The sequence below is a fragment of the Uloborus diversus genome, unplaced genomic scaffold (genome assembly GCF_026930045.1).
Source record: "Uloborus diversus isolate 005 unplaced genomic scaffold, Udiv.v.3.1 scaffold_403, whole genome shotgun sequence".
NCBI classification, from domain to species: domain Eukaryota; kingdom Metazoa; phylum Arthropoda; class Arachnida; order Araneae; family Uloboridae; genus Uloborus; species Uloborus diversus.
The window spans coordinates 90,795-108,825 of NW_026558575.1; the positions used below are offsets into that span (position 1 = coordinate 90,795).

At 31.4% G+C, this 18,031-nt stretch overlaps 1 protein-coding gene across 1 annotated transcript in view; it reads left to right on the plus strand.

Moving 5' to 3' along the window:
• The window catches only part of LOC129233427 (multidrug resistance-associated protein 1-like), a 51,381-nt gene that overhangs the window by 15,822 nt on the left and 17,528 nt on the right, over window positions 1–18,031 (plus strand). Inside the window, exons 8-12 of the mRNA XM_054867456.1 lie at window positions 5,304–5,497; window positions 6,708–6,884; window positions 9,331–9,498; window positions 13,625–13,875; window positions 15,714–15,936. Coding sequence (XP_054723431.1) covers window positions 5,304–5,497; window positions 6,708–6,884; window positions 9,331–9,498; window positions 13,625–13,875; window positions 15,714–15,936 — 1,013 coding nt within the window. The remainder of the gene's footprint in view (window positions 1–5,303; window positions 5,498–6,707; window positions 6,885–9,330; window positions 9,499–13,624; window positions 13,876–15,713; window positions 15,937–18,031) is intronic.

Consider the following 18,031-nt stretch of genomic DNA (forward strand, 5'->3'; position numbering starts at 1 on the left):
TGTTTGTTCTATAACTGCTTTTAATATATGTATTAATAGATCTCGCTGCATTGCTCTCGTTTACAAGTGAAATTAAAAGAAAACTAGCATTAAAGAAAAGAAAAAACAGCTGTACTCCAAATGTTGTAGAAAGACAGTTAGTTTTATGCGGACAGACATATGACCTGACACTTAGATTTATTTTTAGTTTAGTGTAAAAAGAATGAAACAACACGGGGGGAAACACTCCTATTTTGCTGTGATCTTGGGGCAAACTATTTCTTTCCTCCATCCAAAATTGAAAGTTGGTGCAGGGGTAAGGGACGAAATGAATCATAACTTTCCTTATCAGATAGTGAAATAATCAAGTACATTTTGTGAAGTTCGGATTGAAGAAGAAACACTTGGTCTGAAAAAAAAAAGCATCAGGTGAAGCGTGATACTAGTATAGTGTTAATCGTATGTGTGAGTGAGTGTAGGGAGGGGGGGTAATATACTTTGTCTTGCTTTAAAGATGAACATCTACCGGCTTTTTATATGTTTACTATTCATTTTGGTTTTTTATTCATTTATTTATTTTTTACATTTTGAAAATAGTTTTGAAAAAAAAATAATAAAAGTGGTGGTGCGGGGGGGGGGGGGGGGGGGGGGGGGGGGGGTGCTTGCCAATTTACAAATTCACGTCAGCTCATTTCAAGCATAGTTATGATCAATTACTACTTACTAGACCATCCCCAGTGAGAGAATCGCATATTTAACTAGTTAGAATCTGAAAAATATCATTATTTCATAAGTCAAATTTTATTTAAAAATTCATAAAAATATGATCCCATTGAGATCCCAACTTGAAACTTTGCACAAATAAAGATAAAATACACAAAAAGTTTTGAGAATTTTTAAAAAAAATTCATTTTACCTTTTTTGAGAAATTTAAATTTAAAATTTAAATTTCATTTTTTAAAAATTAAATTTTTTTTGAAATTAGTCATGTTGCATATCCCATTAAACAGCAACTAATGTACTTTAAAATGTTTTTTACCAAATCTTTCTATCTATATTTGGTGCTGAGTTATCGTCCATTTTATGTTCAAGCATCCATGAAAAAAAGCGGGTTTTTCGAAAAATCAAAGTGTCATAAATAAAAAAATAATAAAGATAAAAATCTAAAAATTTGGACTTTTGATTACCTCAAAGGGTACAATCGATGAGCCAAATTTCAAAGAAATACAAAAGGGTGAGGGAAAAAATTTCCCAAATTTTGGATCACTTGACATGGAATTACCCGTATGTATTATGCATTGATGTTATAACTAACTTGATTTTTCTGTGTGTATAGGGCTGGGGGGCACCAGGAAACTTTCGTCTGGGCGCCGTCAGCTCTTCGGACGGACCCGGCCACACTGATAATGTCATTTTGTAATTATGATGTCCAATGATTTTAGCTTGTATTAAGTATTTAATTAAATGGAAGTTTTATAGCATTAGATGTCACATTATAAAGTTTTAATTTCACCTGATTTGTGGGCTATGGGAAATTGAAAATGGTAAATGGAATTGATATAGCTCTTAAAATCTTAAATAAATGCAAGCTTATTTTATTCATTCATTTGTTAGCATTTCTACTAGTAAAAAAAAATATTTAAACGCCAGTGTAGTATCAATATAATTTCGCGTAATGTAAAAAAATATATATATATATATATACAGGGTGTTCTGTTTTAACCTGCAAGACCTTTATTTTCGTAACCGTTCGCCCTAGATGTATACTTCCAATTGCAAAAATTTTCAAAATCAGATGCAGAGTTAAGATATTGAAGGTTTGAAATAAAAATAAAAATAAGTCACAAAATACAAAATTTAACTTTTTACACCAACACTAGGTCCCCTAACTTACATTTAGGGAAATGATCTCCATTAAAAAATAATTCCAACCCAAGAAGTTTAAAATTACTACGACCATTATTCATCGAGATGTGAAACATAGTGTTTTGTGACTTACACAACTTTTCACTCAGCGTCAATAACATATTTTGGGGGGAAATATAGTGGTTAACAAGTGCTTAAAATTGTATGTGTGTTTAGAGTGTGGTTTTTCAAACAGTTCAAGATTTTGTAGTGTGTTTTTGCACGTCATGGCTTACATTTATTTTTGAATAGCAATGAAAAATATGAATACCTTGTTTTTCTTACTTTGACGACCTGTCATTCTTCTGAAAGGGCGTTAAGTTCCAATCTCATCTCCTGTATGGTCCCTTTAGACTGGAATATCTTCATGAGTTTTGGTCGCACAAATGTCAAGTTTTTTGTGTCAGTAATATTTTTCAATGGAGATTATTTCTCTAAATATTAGTTAGGGGACCTAGGGCCCGTATAAAAAGTTAAGTTTTATATTTTTTGACTCATTTTTATTTTTGCTTCAAACTTTCAATATCTTAAGTACGCATCTGTTTTTGAACATTTTTGCAATTGGAAGGACTAACGGTTAACATCTAACATCTAGGACTAACGGTTGTGAAAATAAAGGTTTTGCAGTTTAAAACGAAGCACCCTGTATATTAAAATTTTAAGTCTCGCAATCTTGCCTCTTTTTTGACTTAGGGCTGTTTTCATCCCTGAACAATGAATAAATAAATTTAAAGAGAAAAAAGCAAAAAATGTTTAACTGTGTCAAAATTTTTTTTTTTTGCACGTGCCGTCGGAAGTGGAGGGGGGGTCCCGAAGTTTGTAATTTTTCCAGAGGGGATCTGCTGAGGTCTGAAGGTTGGGAACCTCTGCATTAATGTAAACAGTAAAGTTTTGCTTACACTTTCATGCTTGATGAATGAAAATTCAAAAGTTTAAGTATTTATTCATTCATCTAGCCGCCTACGGTGACCAGCTGGTCCGCCTTTTTATGCCATTCGCCTTTTTGCGACAGGGTTGCCGCCTTTGGCTGCTGCTTAGACAATTTAGCGATGGTATTAATCAATGTTTTTCTCTATATATTAATATTATCATTCGCCTTTTTACGCCAATGTTGCCATTTTTGGCGGCTGCTTGAATAAATTTCGTCACGGTATCAATCAATCTATATCTATCTATATCATTAGTAATTTGAATAAAGTATCTTCTAGATATATCTCCAGTTCCGTCGTTTGAAATATTTTTAAAGGAGGGGGAGGGGAGACACAAACGGCGTACTCTTCATGCAAATTCTGTTGAAAAATAATAGCACTTCCACTTTTATGTGAAAGCATTGTTTTTACAAAGTCATGGTGTGTGTGTGGGGGGAGCATTGACACTCCGTTGAAGTTCCTTAAATGACGGGCATGTCTCTTTCTTGCTGTCCATCTACTATATCGACCTCTATATTTGTCTATCTATCCATCTAAATGATCTATGCATATCTACCTCTGACAGCAATTAAGAATCTTTTTTTATTTATATACATATTAATTCCAAAAAAACACTTTTGTCCACTCAATCTCTATCTATCTCTGTATCTACCTAAGCTAACCGCCAATCCGTAACAGAAACAAAGATCTTGCAAAAAAACCGTGGGCTTTATTTATTTAATTAAAATAGCCCGCAATAAGAAGGCTCTATGTTCCCCGTAGTTTGCAAAAAGTAACACTTGCAAAAAGATAAAAAACTATTTTAAAAAAAAAGGTGAAGAGAAGGCAAACGATTTCAGTTGGATCACGTGATGAGGTAAGTTCGGAACTCAGCCGGCAAGCGAACAGCTTGCATTGTGTTCTGCATTAAAAAAATTGTAAAAAAAATCAATTGCGTATTTTTAAAAGCTTTTTTCTTCTGAAGGGGGCGGAATGTTTTTACTATTACCAACTAAAATTTTAGAATTGAGGGTTCAATATTTTTCACGGAATGTGTTTAGAAAAAAATCTTACCCAGAAAAAGATGCAAAATAAAGGTCTTTTCAAAAATTCATAAAAAATACAAAAATTGCTCTATCTTCAAAATTTTTTTGTTCATCACATTTAAAATTAAATTTCCAGCACTATAGTACAAAAAATGTTTGTCTGGCGCGATTGGTTCGGGGTCCATGTGGTTAAAAGTACTAAAAAGTGGTAAAAATCACATAAAACATTAAATAACTTTTTTTCTAATTAAGATATCAAAAATCGAAGCCCGAGATGCACATCTTCAGCAAAAACTGCACCTGTATACCAAATTTCATCTTTCTAGGCCTTACCGTTTTCCCGGGATGTGGGCCACACACACACAAACATCTTATTTTATTATATGTATAGAAGACATTTGTGTGTCTTAAGCAAGACTTATGAAATGCAAACGACAACCATGTTTTCAGCTTGCTAACATGAAATACTTTAAAAAATTCAATGCTTTAAACATTTTTTTTTTTTAAATCCCAAATCAGCATGCTCAGGGCCAGCACTGCATTTTATTTTGGAACAAAACCAAACATGGCGGTCCAAAATGGCCGGCACTACATTTTATTTTGGAACAAAACCAAACATGGCGGATTTGAGGCGTTCCAAAATGGCAGTACTATGGAAACATCAATGCTGATACACACCTTTATTGAAAAATTGCTATGTTTTCTCAATTAATAGTCAAATAACTTTTTTGTTTAGAAAGTTTTTGATTCATTCAATGTGTTGCTGGTAGCTGTATTTTGCTGTTTATGCATTAATGCATTAATTAGGCACATATTCAGCGGTATAAGAATAGTGAAATCAAGCAAAAACATAAGTTATTTGTGCAGATTGCAAGGTTATTGGGTGAAATTTATGATCATGGGTGAAAATAATCACAGAATTTATTTCTAAAAGAAAAATGGAGTAAAATTTGAAAAACAACATTTTAGGACTTAAGGTTTTAAAAAAAGAACTTTTTGAGAAAAATGAGTTTGATTGAGAGACTTGAATATTGATTTTTTACAAAATTATCGAAATAATAGCTTCTTGGGTGATATTCTTTGGAATTAAAAAAAGGGAGAAAGAAAAAAACCTGGAATTTTGGAAAAAAAAGGCTGATTTTAAAGATTTTCCGAATTTAGAGATCCTAAATTAGGGGTCGGTATTGTGTTTTTGTAAAAAAATTTAATCTTTACATGTTGGTCCTGATTTTTTTAGCACTCAAAATGGTATTGCATCCTAATAAATATTTTTTCCGGTTACCACTTTTTTTGAATTCCTGGAGCCATGGGTCTTAAGTGTATGGAAAATTTCTCACTAATGTTTTCTATAAATTTCACACTTAAGGTTGCTAAGCAGGCTGAATGTTGTCTGTAATGAATTCTCTATGTTGCCATTTTCCCTCAGTTCATCTAATTGCATACAAAACTGCTTTTGCTGTTTCAGAAGATCCTGTGGTCATTGAAAATGGGAACTTTTCCTGGACAAAAGATGAGCCTCCTGTGTTGACTGATTTGAATTTCGTTGCAAAAGAAGGATCCTTGGTTGCAGTTGTTGGACAAGTTGGATCAGGAAAATCATCTTTACTTTCTGCATTGCTGGGAGATATGGTTAAGTGGTCTGGAAAAGTCAATGTAAAAGTATGAACATGTATGAAATACACAAAAATTATTATTGTTTTTAAAGTTTAAACTTGTTTAAGTTCAATGACAGAAGCAGTTGTTTTTTCTTTTTATTTCTGTTGTCTATCACTCAGTTTTTGCTTGTTAAATGGTAGAGCATATTTTGTTTTGGTATAGTCAGAAATCAAATTTGCTAAAGTTTTGTACAAAGTGTAGGAAAGTAAAAAATGAACAAGAAAATGAAATAAAACACGGGTTAAATTGCTGATTCCATAATAGTTGTGATGTGCAAAGTTAATACAATGTTTAAATGACGGTAGTCATTAAAAATAAATATGCAATTTAAGTTAATTGCATCATGTTTGAGAGATTGTATTATTTTTATTTTAAAAATTTTTCTCTTTTTTCCTTCGCAGTAGAGTATAAAAATATGAAATTTAAAGTTATTTTATCTTTCAGAGAAGGATCTCCATCTTTTGGCTGTGGTAGGCATTTGACAGTATTTTAGCATTTGAAATACCATCCAACGGCAAAAAAGAGGTGGTTAGAAGTTAAACTAGAGTGAATAGCACTTTTTCATATTACAGAAGGAGAAAGGAAAAATGTGTTTTAATTCTACAATACCTTAGAGGCTACAGTGGTCTCCCCCCCCCTCGTATTTCTAGATAGAAAATTCAATATTTTTTCTGTTCTGAGGTTAATGACTAGATGATTCAATATGATCCCAAAGGGGTTTTTTTTTTAAATAAAAAGTCAGAAAGTCCCACATTAGGTTCAATTAGTAATAATTAGATTTATTGAACAACAAACAATGAGATGGACTACACAGATCCCATCTATCTTTCTAAGGGGCTGTCCATAAATGATGTCACACTTTTTTTCAACAAAATTTGACTCTCTTCTCTCCTTGTGTCACAAAGTGTCACACTTTGCCTTCCCCCTTCCCCTCATCCATTACATGTCATGCTGTTTTTCATAAGCTTATTGTAATGCATGATGTCATATTTCTTGTTACCCCCTCCTTTTTTCTGCAAACTGTCATAGTTTCATGAACTCTCTTCCCCCCCTCAAAGCATGACATCATTTAAAGACAACCTTAATATTAACAAGTGTTTTCTTGTATGCTTGTTTTATAATGTTAAATGCAAAATACATTAATTAATTTTGATAAAAATCATATACTTCTAGATATGTTTTCATGTTAAAACTATTTTTGTTTAATTTAAAGGGATCTGTTGCATACGTTCCCCAACAAGCATGGATACAGAATGCTACCTTAAGAAAGAATGTACTATTTACTAAGCCTTTCGAGTCTAAGAGGTATGAAAGTGTTTTAGATGCATGTGCTTTAACACCAGATCTGGAGATTTTGCCTGGAGGTGATCAAACTGAAATTGGAGAGAAGGTGCTTATTTATTTTGCTCTGTGTTTGCAATGAATTTGAAATTTGTTAAGTTTGATGTCTAAATTAGTGAAATAATTTTTCATACAGTAAAACCTGTCCACAACATCTAAAACAATATTGTTATAGACAGGTTATCGTTATATACAAATTGATTATTTATGCTGACATACTGTTGGGACCAAAGGAAATATGTTATAGACAGTATTGTGTTACACACAGGTTTCACTGTATATTGAAGTTTTTGAATAGAGAAAAACACTTGATAAATTTATCAAATATTTTTTTTTGCTGTTCACTAAATATATTTATGGTAATAAACTTTGTCTTGAAACTTATAGCCCAATAGAAAAATAAAATTGAGTGAAGTACAGTAAACTTTTGATTATCCGAGGAATTGGGTAGCACAAATGCCACGGATAACAAAAATCTCAGATAAAGCGCAAAAGACTAAAATGAGGGACTAATAAGGTAAAAATTGTTCTTTCTCAAAAACTTGGTTGTATTCATGCACAATGATATCTAGAAACAGTGGAAGTATGTCCAGTACAGTAAAAGTATTTCGTATCTTTGCACAACAGTGCTTAACATAAAAAAAGAACAAGTGTATGTACAATGAAGAAAGCACAATAAGTAAATTAGCAAATAAGTATATAAAACAAATACAACTGAGCTAAAAATTACAATTTTTTGACAACAAAAGCAGCCATTTCTTTTTGTTTCAGAAATACATGTTCCTGATTGTTGATTGATGTAATGATAATCTGTTATCTGATAAATTGGAGTTTACTGTAATGCTGCCTTTGTCTATTGTTTTTTAAAAGTTAGTGGTCAGAACAAAGCTAGCAACTCACAGTGCTTTGCAGCAGCTGTATTTTTAATTGAAAATTGTTTTTTACTTGATTTCTGATGCATGTTGGTCTAATTTTATCAGGGTTGCCAGAGTTAAGAACAGTAAATACGGGACACACATCTAGGAGAGAAAAAGGAGGGGGGAGGGGAGTGGGGATTTTTTGAGACATCTATTCAAGATAAATCTGAAAAATTCAATCGCAACAAAGCATTAAACTTCCCAAAATGTCGCCTATCAAAGTATAAAAATCATTTTCATTGCGATTGACGACGCATGTGCAGATATATATTGGCAACATTAGTCAATGAGCAAACAAGAATACATTTCATTCCTCATGGTCTGCCGCCAAAGCAAAAACATACCAACCAAATCAAAACAAAAACAATTTTTGCGTTTGCTGCCACATGATTTTCTTATTTCTCATTATTTCACATTTTTTGTTTTACTTTATGTTTTTCCCTTGAAGCAGGGGTCGAAGTGGTCCTATATATCCTATATTTCCTATATTTTCAAAAAAAGTATGAAAATCGTCCTATATTTTCTATATTTTTGGAAAATGTCCTATATTTCCTATATTCCTGTTTTTTATCCAATTTATTTCTTTAAAACAACAGTAGACAAATTATCTGACTTCGGATTTTTCGTCGAAAGTACGTGTGCAACGAATTTCAAATTAAAAAACACAACTCACTAAATCCTGCAACAGGCATCTTCTCTCATTGGCCACAGCAATATGATGTCACTGTAGTGGGTGGAGTTTCGAGAACGAATTCTGAAGTTGGTTTTAGAATTTTGCGTTTGGCAACAGCAGTTTGTTTTGTTTTCCAGCGTGGTTTTTTTTGGTTTTGTTTTCGTGGTTTTTTTTTTTTTTTTCGCGGGTATATTTTCGTGTTCAGTGCATTTTCTGTTTGGAATGTTATAATAGTCTTTTTGCAATCTTTTCTTTTCGTGGAATTTTATAGAACAAAATATCTATGTTTGTGCTACAAAGCATTGGTTATTTCCTGTTAGTTCTCAATACAAAGACTGTTTTTATTTATTTATATAAGTTATGTTTGAGACACTTCTATCCCTGCAAAAATTGTGAGTTGCTGTGTTAATTATCAATAAATTTCACTTTTTTTTTTTTGTCTACAAAGTACACTTTTTTCAAAAATTATCCTTTCAACTACAGGAAAGTCATTTCAGGTGTAAGTTATAATTTTTTTTGAAGGTTTTTTTTAAAACAAAATCATTGATAAGAATAAATAAATAATATGTATGTATTATTTTATTTTTCATAGCAAAACTATTCATATAATGTGTCCTATATTTGTCCTATATTTTTTGTGGAAAATGTCCTATATGTGACAAGTCGATCACTTCTACCCCTGCTTGAAGTAATGTCTCGTTCTGTAAAATATTGTTATCAGCTAGAATACAGGACTTTAGCTGTCCTGTATGGAAGTTCCCCGGGATGCGGGACAATTTTTCATAATATGGGACTGCCCCTTGATATCCAGTACATCTGATAACCCTGAATTTTATCCCAGTTATTAAACTTGTTTTTTTTTTTTTTTTTTTTCAATTTTAAGTTTACATTTATTTCTTCTGTAGGGTATAAATCTTAGTGGTGGACAGAAACAAAGAGTTAGTCTTGCCAGGGCTGTGTACAATGATGCTGATATATACTATTTGGATGATCCTTTGAGTGCGGTTGATGCTCATGTTGGAAAGCATATTTTTGAAAGAGTAATTGGGCCTCAAGGTTTGCTGAAAAAGAAAGTAAGTTAGTTGCTAAAACATAAAATCTTGCTGTTGAATGTGTTGGGCTGATGAAATATTTTAACTTTAGTTGAACTTTAATAAAATACCGTCTGATCACCAATAATATGGAAAGGCAAACTTCCAGTTTATTGGTGGAAATGGGTGCATATATTAGTTTATGTGGCTGGCAGTTTGTTCGTTACAGATGTGCGCTTTTGCCTCTTAATTATTTAGATGCAGTTTTGTAAAAATGACAATTTCTTCATAGCACTTTTTTTTAAATCTAAACTATATTCAATCTGTATTCTCATAACAAAAATTTATTGATTTATAATTTTACAACATAATTTTGGTCTTACCATTTTGCTTTTACATTTCCGAATGAAATGAAATCATTTTCTTTTCTTTTTTTTTTGTTTCCCCCAATTTTATTTTAGAGAATGCAATAAACTAATAAGGTGCTAGTGACATTACAAAATCCTTGCATAAAAATCCTATTACTATTTTGTTTTTCCCCTACTAGATTCATTCAGATGGAATTATCTTAACTTGGCCAATTGCCAAATTACATATAATTTGTGGTCAAACTGATCTATGTATTTAACTCAATCTTTGAATAATCTGTTTTAAAACATTGCAAACTAAGTCTCTTACTAATCAAGTTAAAGTCGTAAAAGGGCGAGTCCTTGCTTTTATGAGGAGTTTTGACTTGAGTTTTAAAAATTGAGCAAGAAAAGGCTGCCTTAAAACTTTTTGAGTGAATTAAGAAGCATAGGGTAAATGCTCCAGTAGTCGGCCACAAAGACATAAAACTGCTTATAAATAGAATATGTATAACTCAAAATGGGATATGATGCATTCCCACATTCCTTTACCTGTCCCCAATTATCATCCAACAACAGTGAAGTTATAAGTATGTTTTATTAAGTAGTAATGTAGTCATTTTATTTTAAATGGTGTGCCCATCATCCTAGTTTGATTCTGCTTATTTTTTTCTTAAGAAGACACATCTTTAAATGTTAAGTACCCTTATTTTTTTCATTCTGATGTAAATTTACTTTTACTTATGTTTTAATGGATAGTACAACATTAAGTTTCAATTAAAAATTAAACTCCTTCTTCGATTCAATTATTTTTACAGGGGTGGTCGACCACTGGGTACTGAATTCTTATGCATTTCCAATAGTCGGCCATGGCAGATTGACCACTGGTTCTGTACTGTTTTGTTGATCTACCCAGTAGTCAATTGCGTACCTAATATGAATTTTCTAATGGTTATCAAATACTAATTAAAATAAAGTATTGACACCGCGGCAATTTAGCTATTTTGAGAAAAAATTCCCTTTCTAACATTATTTCTTCTAAAGAAAATGTTTAAACTTCCTGCCTAAACTTTTTTTGACAAAAGGGGGTTATTTCGTCATTTTATTGCCTCTAATGTTGATTTTAACTTAGAATTCTGGAAAACTGGGGTTGTAAATTTAGTCCACTGTTGCGTTTAGAATAAATGTTCTATTACTTAACATGTCATTACCAAATGGTGAATTATTGTCTTTCTTATCAAACTATCTTAAGTTTATGGTTTGATTTTACTAAGGCTAATCATTTCAAATGTTAGTAACACTTTTTATTACTGCTTCCGTAATCAAATATTTATTTCCTTGGGTTTTCTTCTCTAGGGAATCAAAATTTATTTCCTGTTTAAAATAATGCTGACTTAACTTCAAAATTGCATTATGTAGCTAAGCTACTAATTCTATTCTAGTTTATTCATTGTTTACTAATATTCTTGTTGAAGGATGTATGATTATTTTCATTACACCCCAAATGTCTGGATTTCAATTTACCTACATACAGGCCAATCATTTGGGCAATCACTGGGGGGGAGGGCAATTGACCCCTCTGGATTTTCATGATATAATGCAATTATGCATTTATGCTTGTATTTTGATGCCGTTTTCCTTTCAAATGAATTGAATTCATACCCTTTGCCCCCCCCCCAGCCGAAAAACTTTGAAAATACTAATGAGCCTACATAATTCATCTTACTGCAGTTCGTTCACAACGAAGTACCATTGTTTTTTTATGAAAAATTTAGCTTTAGACGTGACCTTGATTGCTAATCTTTTAAATAAAAGGATTTTTATTTAAAAGATTAGCCCCCTCCCCCCAAAAAAAATCTTTCTTAACTCAGGTCTTTTTCATTCATCAAATTTCTTCTTTTGCAGCATATGATATCATTTTAGTTAATGACGTAGAACAGGGGTTTTGAGACTTTCAAGCTCTTCAGCCCCTTTGAAGACTGACATTAGGTCACCCCCCTGTCCCTCCGTAGGTGCTAAATACAAGCAATCTAATTGGAAACTGAAGCTAATATGGATAGCTGAAAACAAGTAAATAAGAAAAAATCTAGATAGTTTCACACACAAAATTTAACTTAACTGTTCAAAACTTTATTTTGAACAGCTTATTACTAGAACATATACAATCCAAGGTGAAAAGAGGTAAATACAATTTTTTGAGGTAATTTAGGATCCAAGTGAGGTTGGCGTACACATTAGTCACTTTCACAACATTAATGAAAGGGTTGATTTTATTTTATCTGATATAGCCTAACGCTCCCGCCCTGCCTTGAGATTCTTTTGAACCCCTCCCCCCTCCCCATGAATTGAGAACTGCTGATGTAGTAAATGAATAATAAAAATAATAAAATATTGCATGAGATGCATATTCAAACTGATTGCAATTTAGAAGATATAATATAAAGATAAACTTTATGTATGAAGACATCCAGAATGCAAATTTCTTTCCTAATTACTGGAATAATTAATTTTTTAACTACACTGCTCTGCTGTAAGTTTTGCATTCAATTTTGTTCAAATTTATTCACCTTCACCTCATAAGAGTAACGAAAATGAAACGGCAGACTACTGGGCTCATGCATGGGCGAGCACTGGGTTTCTAAATGGCCGACTACTGGAGCATTTTCTCGTATTAACAATAGCTTGGATTTTAAAATAGATATATTTTTATTCCAGAAACAAGTTATGAATCACACACATTATCAGAAAGGTAGAGCCTAAAGGTTTACATTGTTTTTGTTGTTGTATTGATAGCTGAAATTTATAGGTTTACAAAACTCAACAACTGCTCTCTTAAATAGCCGACTGCTGGAGCTTTTACCCTGTTTTGTTACATAATTTACTGAAATGAAATGCAACAGTTCCGCAAATCAGAGTTATGTAAATCTGAGCTTCACTTCATTCAAGGTAGCTTAAATAATATACTTTTCCCCCTCTTGCTAGTTCTCAAAATTTGATCCCCCCTCCCCCCTCTCCCGTTAGTCTGGTGTTTTTTTTTCACTAGCTATTTTAGTTTGAGATAATCCAAAAAGAAACAACTTTAGAATCATTTTATAAACGTTAAACCAAGTTTGTCTAGTGATATATTTAATACTTACATTTTTATATTCACAAATCTCTGTACTCGTTATTTTTTGCTATTTAATCTCTATTTTTAGTGGTATAGAAAGTTTTATTGTTCTCTGATTTTATTACTTAATCTGCAAAATCCCACACTTCAGTGATTGGAGTTTGTGTCGGTTCCAATCAACTCAGATTATCAGAACTAGAGTGTATTATAGGTTTTATGTTGGAAATTCTTTTCTGAAACTTTATATAATATGTTTAAAAATTTGTTACTTACTTTGAATATTGTATTATGTCTATTTTATTTTAAGGGCTTTAATGTGGCAATTTTAATGTAGTTTTTACAATATTTTCTTTTTTAATGCATGTAAGCCAATTTTTACTTTATGAAACTTTGTTTCTATATCCCTGTTGACCCCATTTGTAAAATTTCTTCCAATGTTTTATTAGTTAGATGCATTTTTCCTAAACTTTTCTAAATATTTTATATTTTTTTTATTATTCAATGCCGTCTCTTTCTTCTCAAAGACTAGGATTTTGGTTACCCATAGAATAAGTAAGCCGATTTTTACTTTATAAAACTTTCTTTCTCTGTCCCTATTGACCCCATTTAGAACATTTCTTCCAGTGTTTTATTAGTTAGATGCATTTTTCCTAACCTTTTCTAAATATTTTCTATTTTTTTATTATTTAATGCCGTCTTTTTCTTCTCAAAGACTAGGATTTTGGTTACCCATAGAATAAGTGTTCTCCCTGAAGTTAATAGCATAGTAGTTCTTCAAGATGGCAAAGTGACGGAAACGGGATCTTACCATGAACTTCTTGCTAAAAAAGGTGCCTTTGCCGACTTCCTTATTCAGTACCTTCAGGAAAATGCAAGTGAAGTATCTGAATCGGTTCTTCCTGACGAGTTAAATTTAATTCAGGAAATTGCAGCTAGTGTTGGAGCACCTCCAGAAATTGCTAGGTTTGTTAGCTCTATTGCCAATTATTGATTATTTCTTTAGGGCTTAATGTTTTGCTAGTGCTCTTTGTTTAGATTTTGTTGTATGAAATGATTTAAGTAGTTTTTTCAAGGTTTTTATTATTATTATTGTTTTTTTTTTAAATTTCGTAAACCAATTGGTGTAACTTGGTGCTATTCAATATAAGCTATGCAATACACCATTGTCACCAAATGGTTTGTGTTTTTAGCCTGGAGCTCTTTCTTTTATGGAGTAGTAATATCAGAATTTTAAAATTTTCAGAAATGTATAGTCAGTCTTCTGATTTATAATAATGTTAATGAGGAATCATCAAAGATTCAGAATAATGATCTTCAAAATTTAAACTGTTGTTCCGTTTTGTATTAAAGTTAAAGTAATGAAATAAATACATTTCTTAGATCATAGCAGTGATGCACACAGGAATTTTGCAAGGGGAGGGTCCAAGATTGAAAGCCTCATTCTCATATCATACCACAATACGGCGTCAAACATATTGACTTGATTTTATCGTTTCTCGAGAACGAAAAACAGTAAAAAATAAACTATTGAATAAATAATTAGCATTAATTAATGAACTATACTTAAATACATTACCAGAAAGCAAAATAATATACGCATTAACTTTTCTCATAATTAAAAAAAATGATTCAGCAAAGCAAATTCATCGTTGCATAAGCACCATATGATTAAAGAAGTTCATAAAATGTCACTTTATATGATCTGTTATTACAAAACTAAAAACATGGTTATTACAGTGTATTCATTTATAGTCATCATTCTGCTTGTTATAGGCAATTTGTTATAGGAAAAATGCTCAATATTTTTTTTAAATCTTTTAACATGAGGATTTTATTTTTTCACTTATTAAAACTGAAATTATTGTTATCTTTTGTTTGAAATTATTTTAGGCACAAAATACATAGAATCATAATCAATTGGGGGGAAAAAAGCAAGCCTATGGGAGGGGTCCGGACCCCCTGGACCCCTCCCTTGTGTGCGCCACTGGATCATAGTATATGTTTGTTGCACTTCTAACTCAAAAAAAAAAAAAATCAAGATGGCATTTAAAAATATTCCGTATCTTGCAAACAAATCTTTCTTCATGTTCATACATTTTGATTTTTTTAATAGTAGTAAAGCTTCAAAGTAATCTCAAAAAATTACTTGTTAAACAAAATTTTTAAATGACCAAAAAACAAAAAATAAAATAAATAAATAAAAAAAAAGTTGTACTAATGTAATGTTGAAAGTTTGTTGCGAAATACTTTCATTGCATTTAAAATTTGATTATTTCCTGTAAACATAAAATTTTTAATTATTAAATCAAGTATTTGCTATGCCTTAAAAACATTAAAAATGGTATCAAGCATAGGGGGCTTGTACGAGGGGAAGGGGGCACTCCCCCTATGAAAGTTTTACTTAAATAAAATAAATCAATCCACCCTAAAAATTCCAAATAAATGAACATTTCTTATCTTTTTTCACAAGAATGGAACTTTTAAATGGACGGGGAAAGTATGCTGTGCCGTCTGTCCCAATTTTTGATGCCGTATTTCACATTTTTAGAAGTTATTTAATCAATAATATTAAAAGCCAATAATATAGCTCAATTTTACAAAAAAAAAAAAAAAATAGCTTCAATGGGCCACGCTTCCAAATCCCCACACTTCATTTGACCTCCCAATGTTTTTGGGGCTCCAGCTGCCTGTAGTATCAAGGCAACAATTCACTACCTTTGTAAAAAGTTATGTGTGGTAAATGCTTTTCAATAAGAAAACCCTTGTACTAACAATAAGTATCGGTGTGTTGTTATTCATAGGCAGTTATCTAAATTAAGTGATCCTGAAAGTGAAACTGACAGAGATTCTAAACGAGCTACGTCACCAACTACTCCTGAAGGTGGTGAAGGTATTCGGAAAAGAACACCAAGCGTCAGGAATTCTGTTAGCAAAGAAGATGTTCGTAAACGTGATTCTATCAAGGAAGTTCAGTTAAGCAAAGGGAGCAAACTAACTGAAAAGGAAACAATGGAAGTTGGATCAGTAGGTTTTTCTTTAAAATTAATACGTTTGAATTCTCTCAACATGACCACAGTTAATATAAAATCATGTCTAAAACATACATTTTGTTGTTAGTTTGGTTTGTTATTTAATTATGCTTAAAATCTCATTATTAATACTTTAAGTTAGCTAAAATAAGCAAAAATTTTTCACCCTTGCATGGATTACTTTTGCGGTGAAATACTATTACTTTCTTTTTAAAATTATTCATAAATTGGTGTGGTTGTAGAAAGCCCATCATGTAACCAGAGGCATATGAGTTACTGAGAATAGAGATGTGCAATGTGGATCATTTTAACGTCTATTCATCAGAGGACCTTTCATGTTTTTGACACATACACTGGAACTTGTTCGTTCATTTAAAATGTTGCAGATATCTCTATAAAAAAAAGACTTACTCTTGGTCGCCAAAAATGTATCATTAGTTTTGTTATATTCTTTTAAAGAAAAGGGACTGAAAATACTTACTATTTAGAAAATATATCTATAGCTATTTAATCAAGAAATATTTTATTTATATTTAGATGTATAAAGCAATTATAGTCCATTTTGTTTGCTATTTCTTGGTAACCGAGTGGTAAGACACTTTATTCCAAAAGTGGCAGGTTCGATTCCTGCATGGTGCAAAATTAAATAGTTAAGTTTTATTTTATAAAAAAATAAATAAAATTGACATTAGGGCAAAAAATTTGCAAAATTGATCTTAAATCAAAAAATTAATTAATAATTGCCAAGTACCCTTATACAGAATATTTTGAAGGAGAAAGTTAAGCAAAAAGGGATTTTGAATGTGTAAAATGAAAATACAGTAGAAGACCGTTATAACGCCGACCTGTATAACGCAATTCTCTATAAACCGCACAACTTTTCAGAAGTAAACAATAGGTTTTTATGTTTAAAATATCCCTTTGTTTTGCCTTGCTAAAATAAAAATTGTTAGGAAAATTAAATTTTGAAACAGTTTTTCATCTTTCCAGCTTAATTCAAAGCTTTTAAATTGAAAATTAGTACTCATAGTAAATAGAAAATACCAGATGGCTCTTGAAAATGCAGCTGTTATGCAAACCATGAAGCTAGCAGAAATGCAGGATTTTGATTGTGAAACATATTTATTTTTGAATAACTATTTGTAATATTGGTGCTTTAATACTCATTGCAGATAAAATTCATTCTAAAGTGCTAATATATAGATATATTTTGAATATTAGCTTCAAAATTTGTGAAATGATCTATATAACGCAAAAACTTGTATAATGCAAAAGCTCTGGTCCCGAGGTGTGCGTTATAACGGTCTTCTACTGTAATATCAAAAGACAAAAAATTTAATTAATTAAGAAATCAAACAAGGCAGAGAGAACTAAAAAAAAAAATCCCCTTTCAAAAGAACAACCTTTCATTTTTAGGAGATCCTGCTGCACTGTTCATTTTAAACCTGTTCGTTCATGAACGACACACCCCTAGTTGAGAGTACTGTAAACAAATTTTTTGTAACTTGTATTTACCCCATCCGAAATGAGTTTTAATCTCATTCTGCTTCATGCCAAAATGGTGCCAGTGTGAGCTCAGCCATTTGCCGATAGAAGGTAATCGTAAACAGAATGGCAGTAATGTTTTGTGCAAAAGTGGCTATGAAAGCCCGTCAGTTAATTACTCAATATGTTGTTTTATTGGCCGTCAGTTGTGATCTCAACAACTCATTTATTGAACTTTTTAAATAGAGGATAAAGCCTGTAGAATTGTTTGCTTCTGAAATTTTCAATTTGCTCGGAGATAAAACTATTTTTTATTGCAGATCCTCACCTGTCCCTCCATTGTTTCGATTATTTTTTTCGGAAGCCACAACATTTTTTTTAAACTCAATTTTACCTATAGCAAAATAAGTTATATTTGAATAAACTATAAAATTTGTCAAACAAATAAAAAAATTTGAAAAAAAAATTAACAATGTATACAAAAAAGAGAAAAGTTTTCTTTATTATCATTGTTATGTAAAAATGGGGAAAAGGATAAAGAGAAAAAAAATCTCTTATTTATATTCTTTCAATTTAAATAAATAAAATTTGCCTGTGTTTTTCAT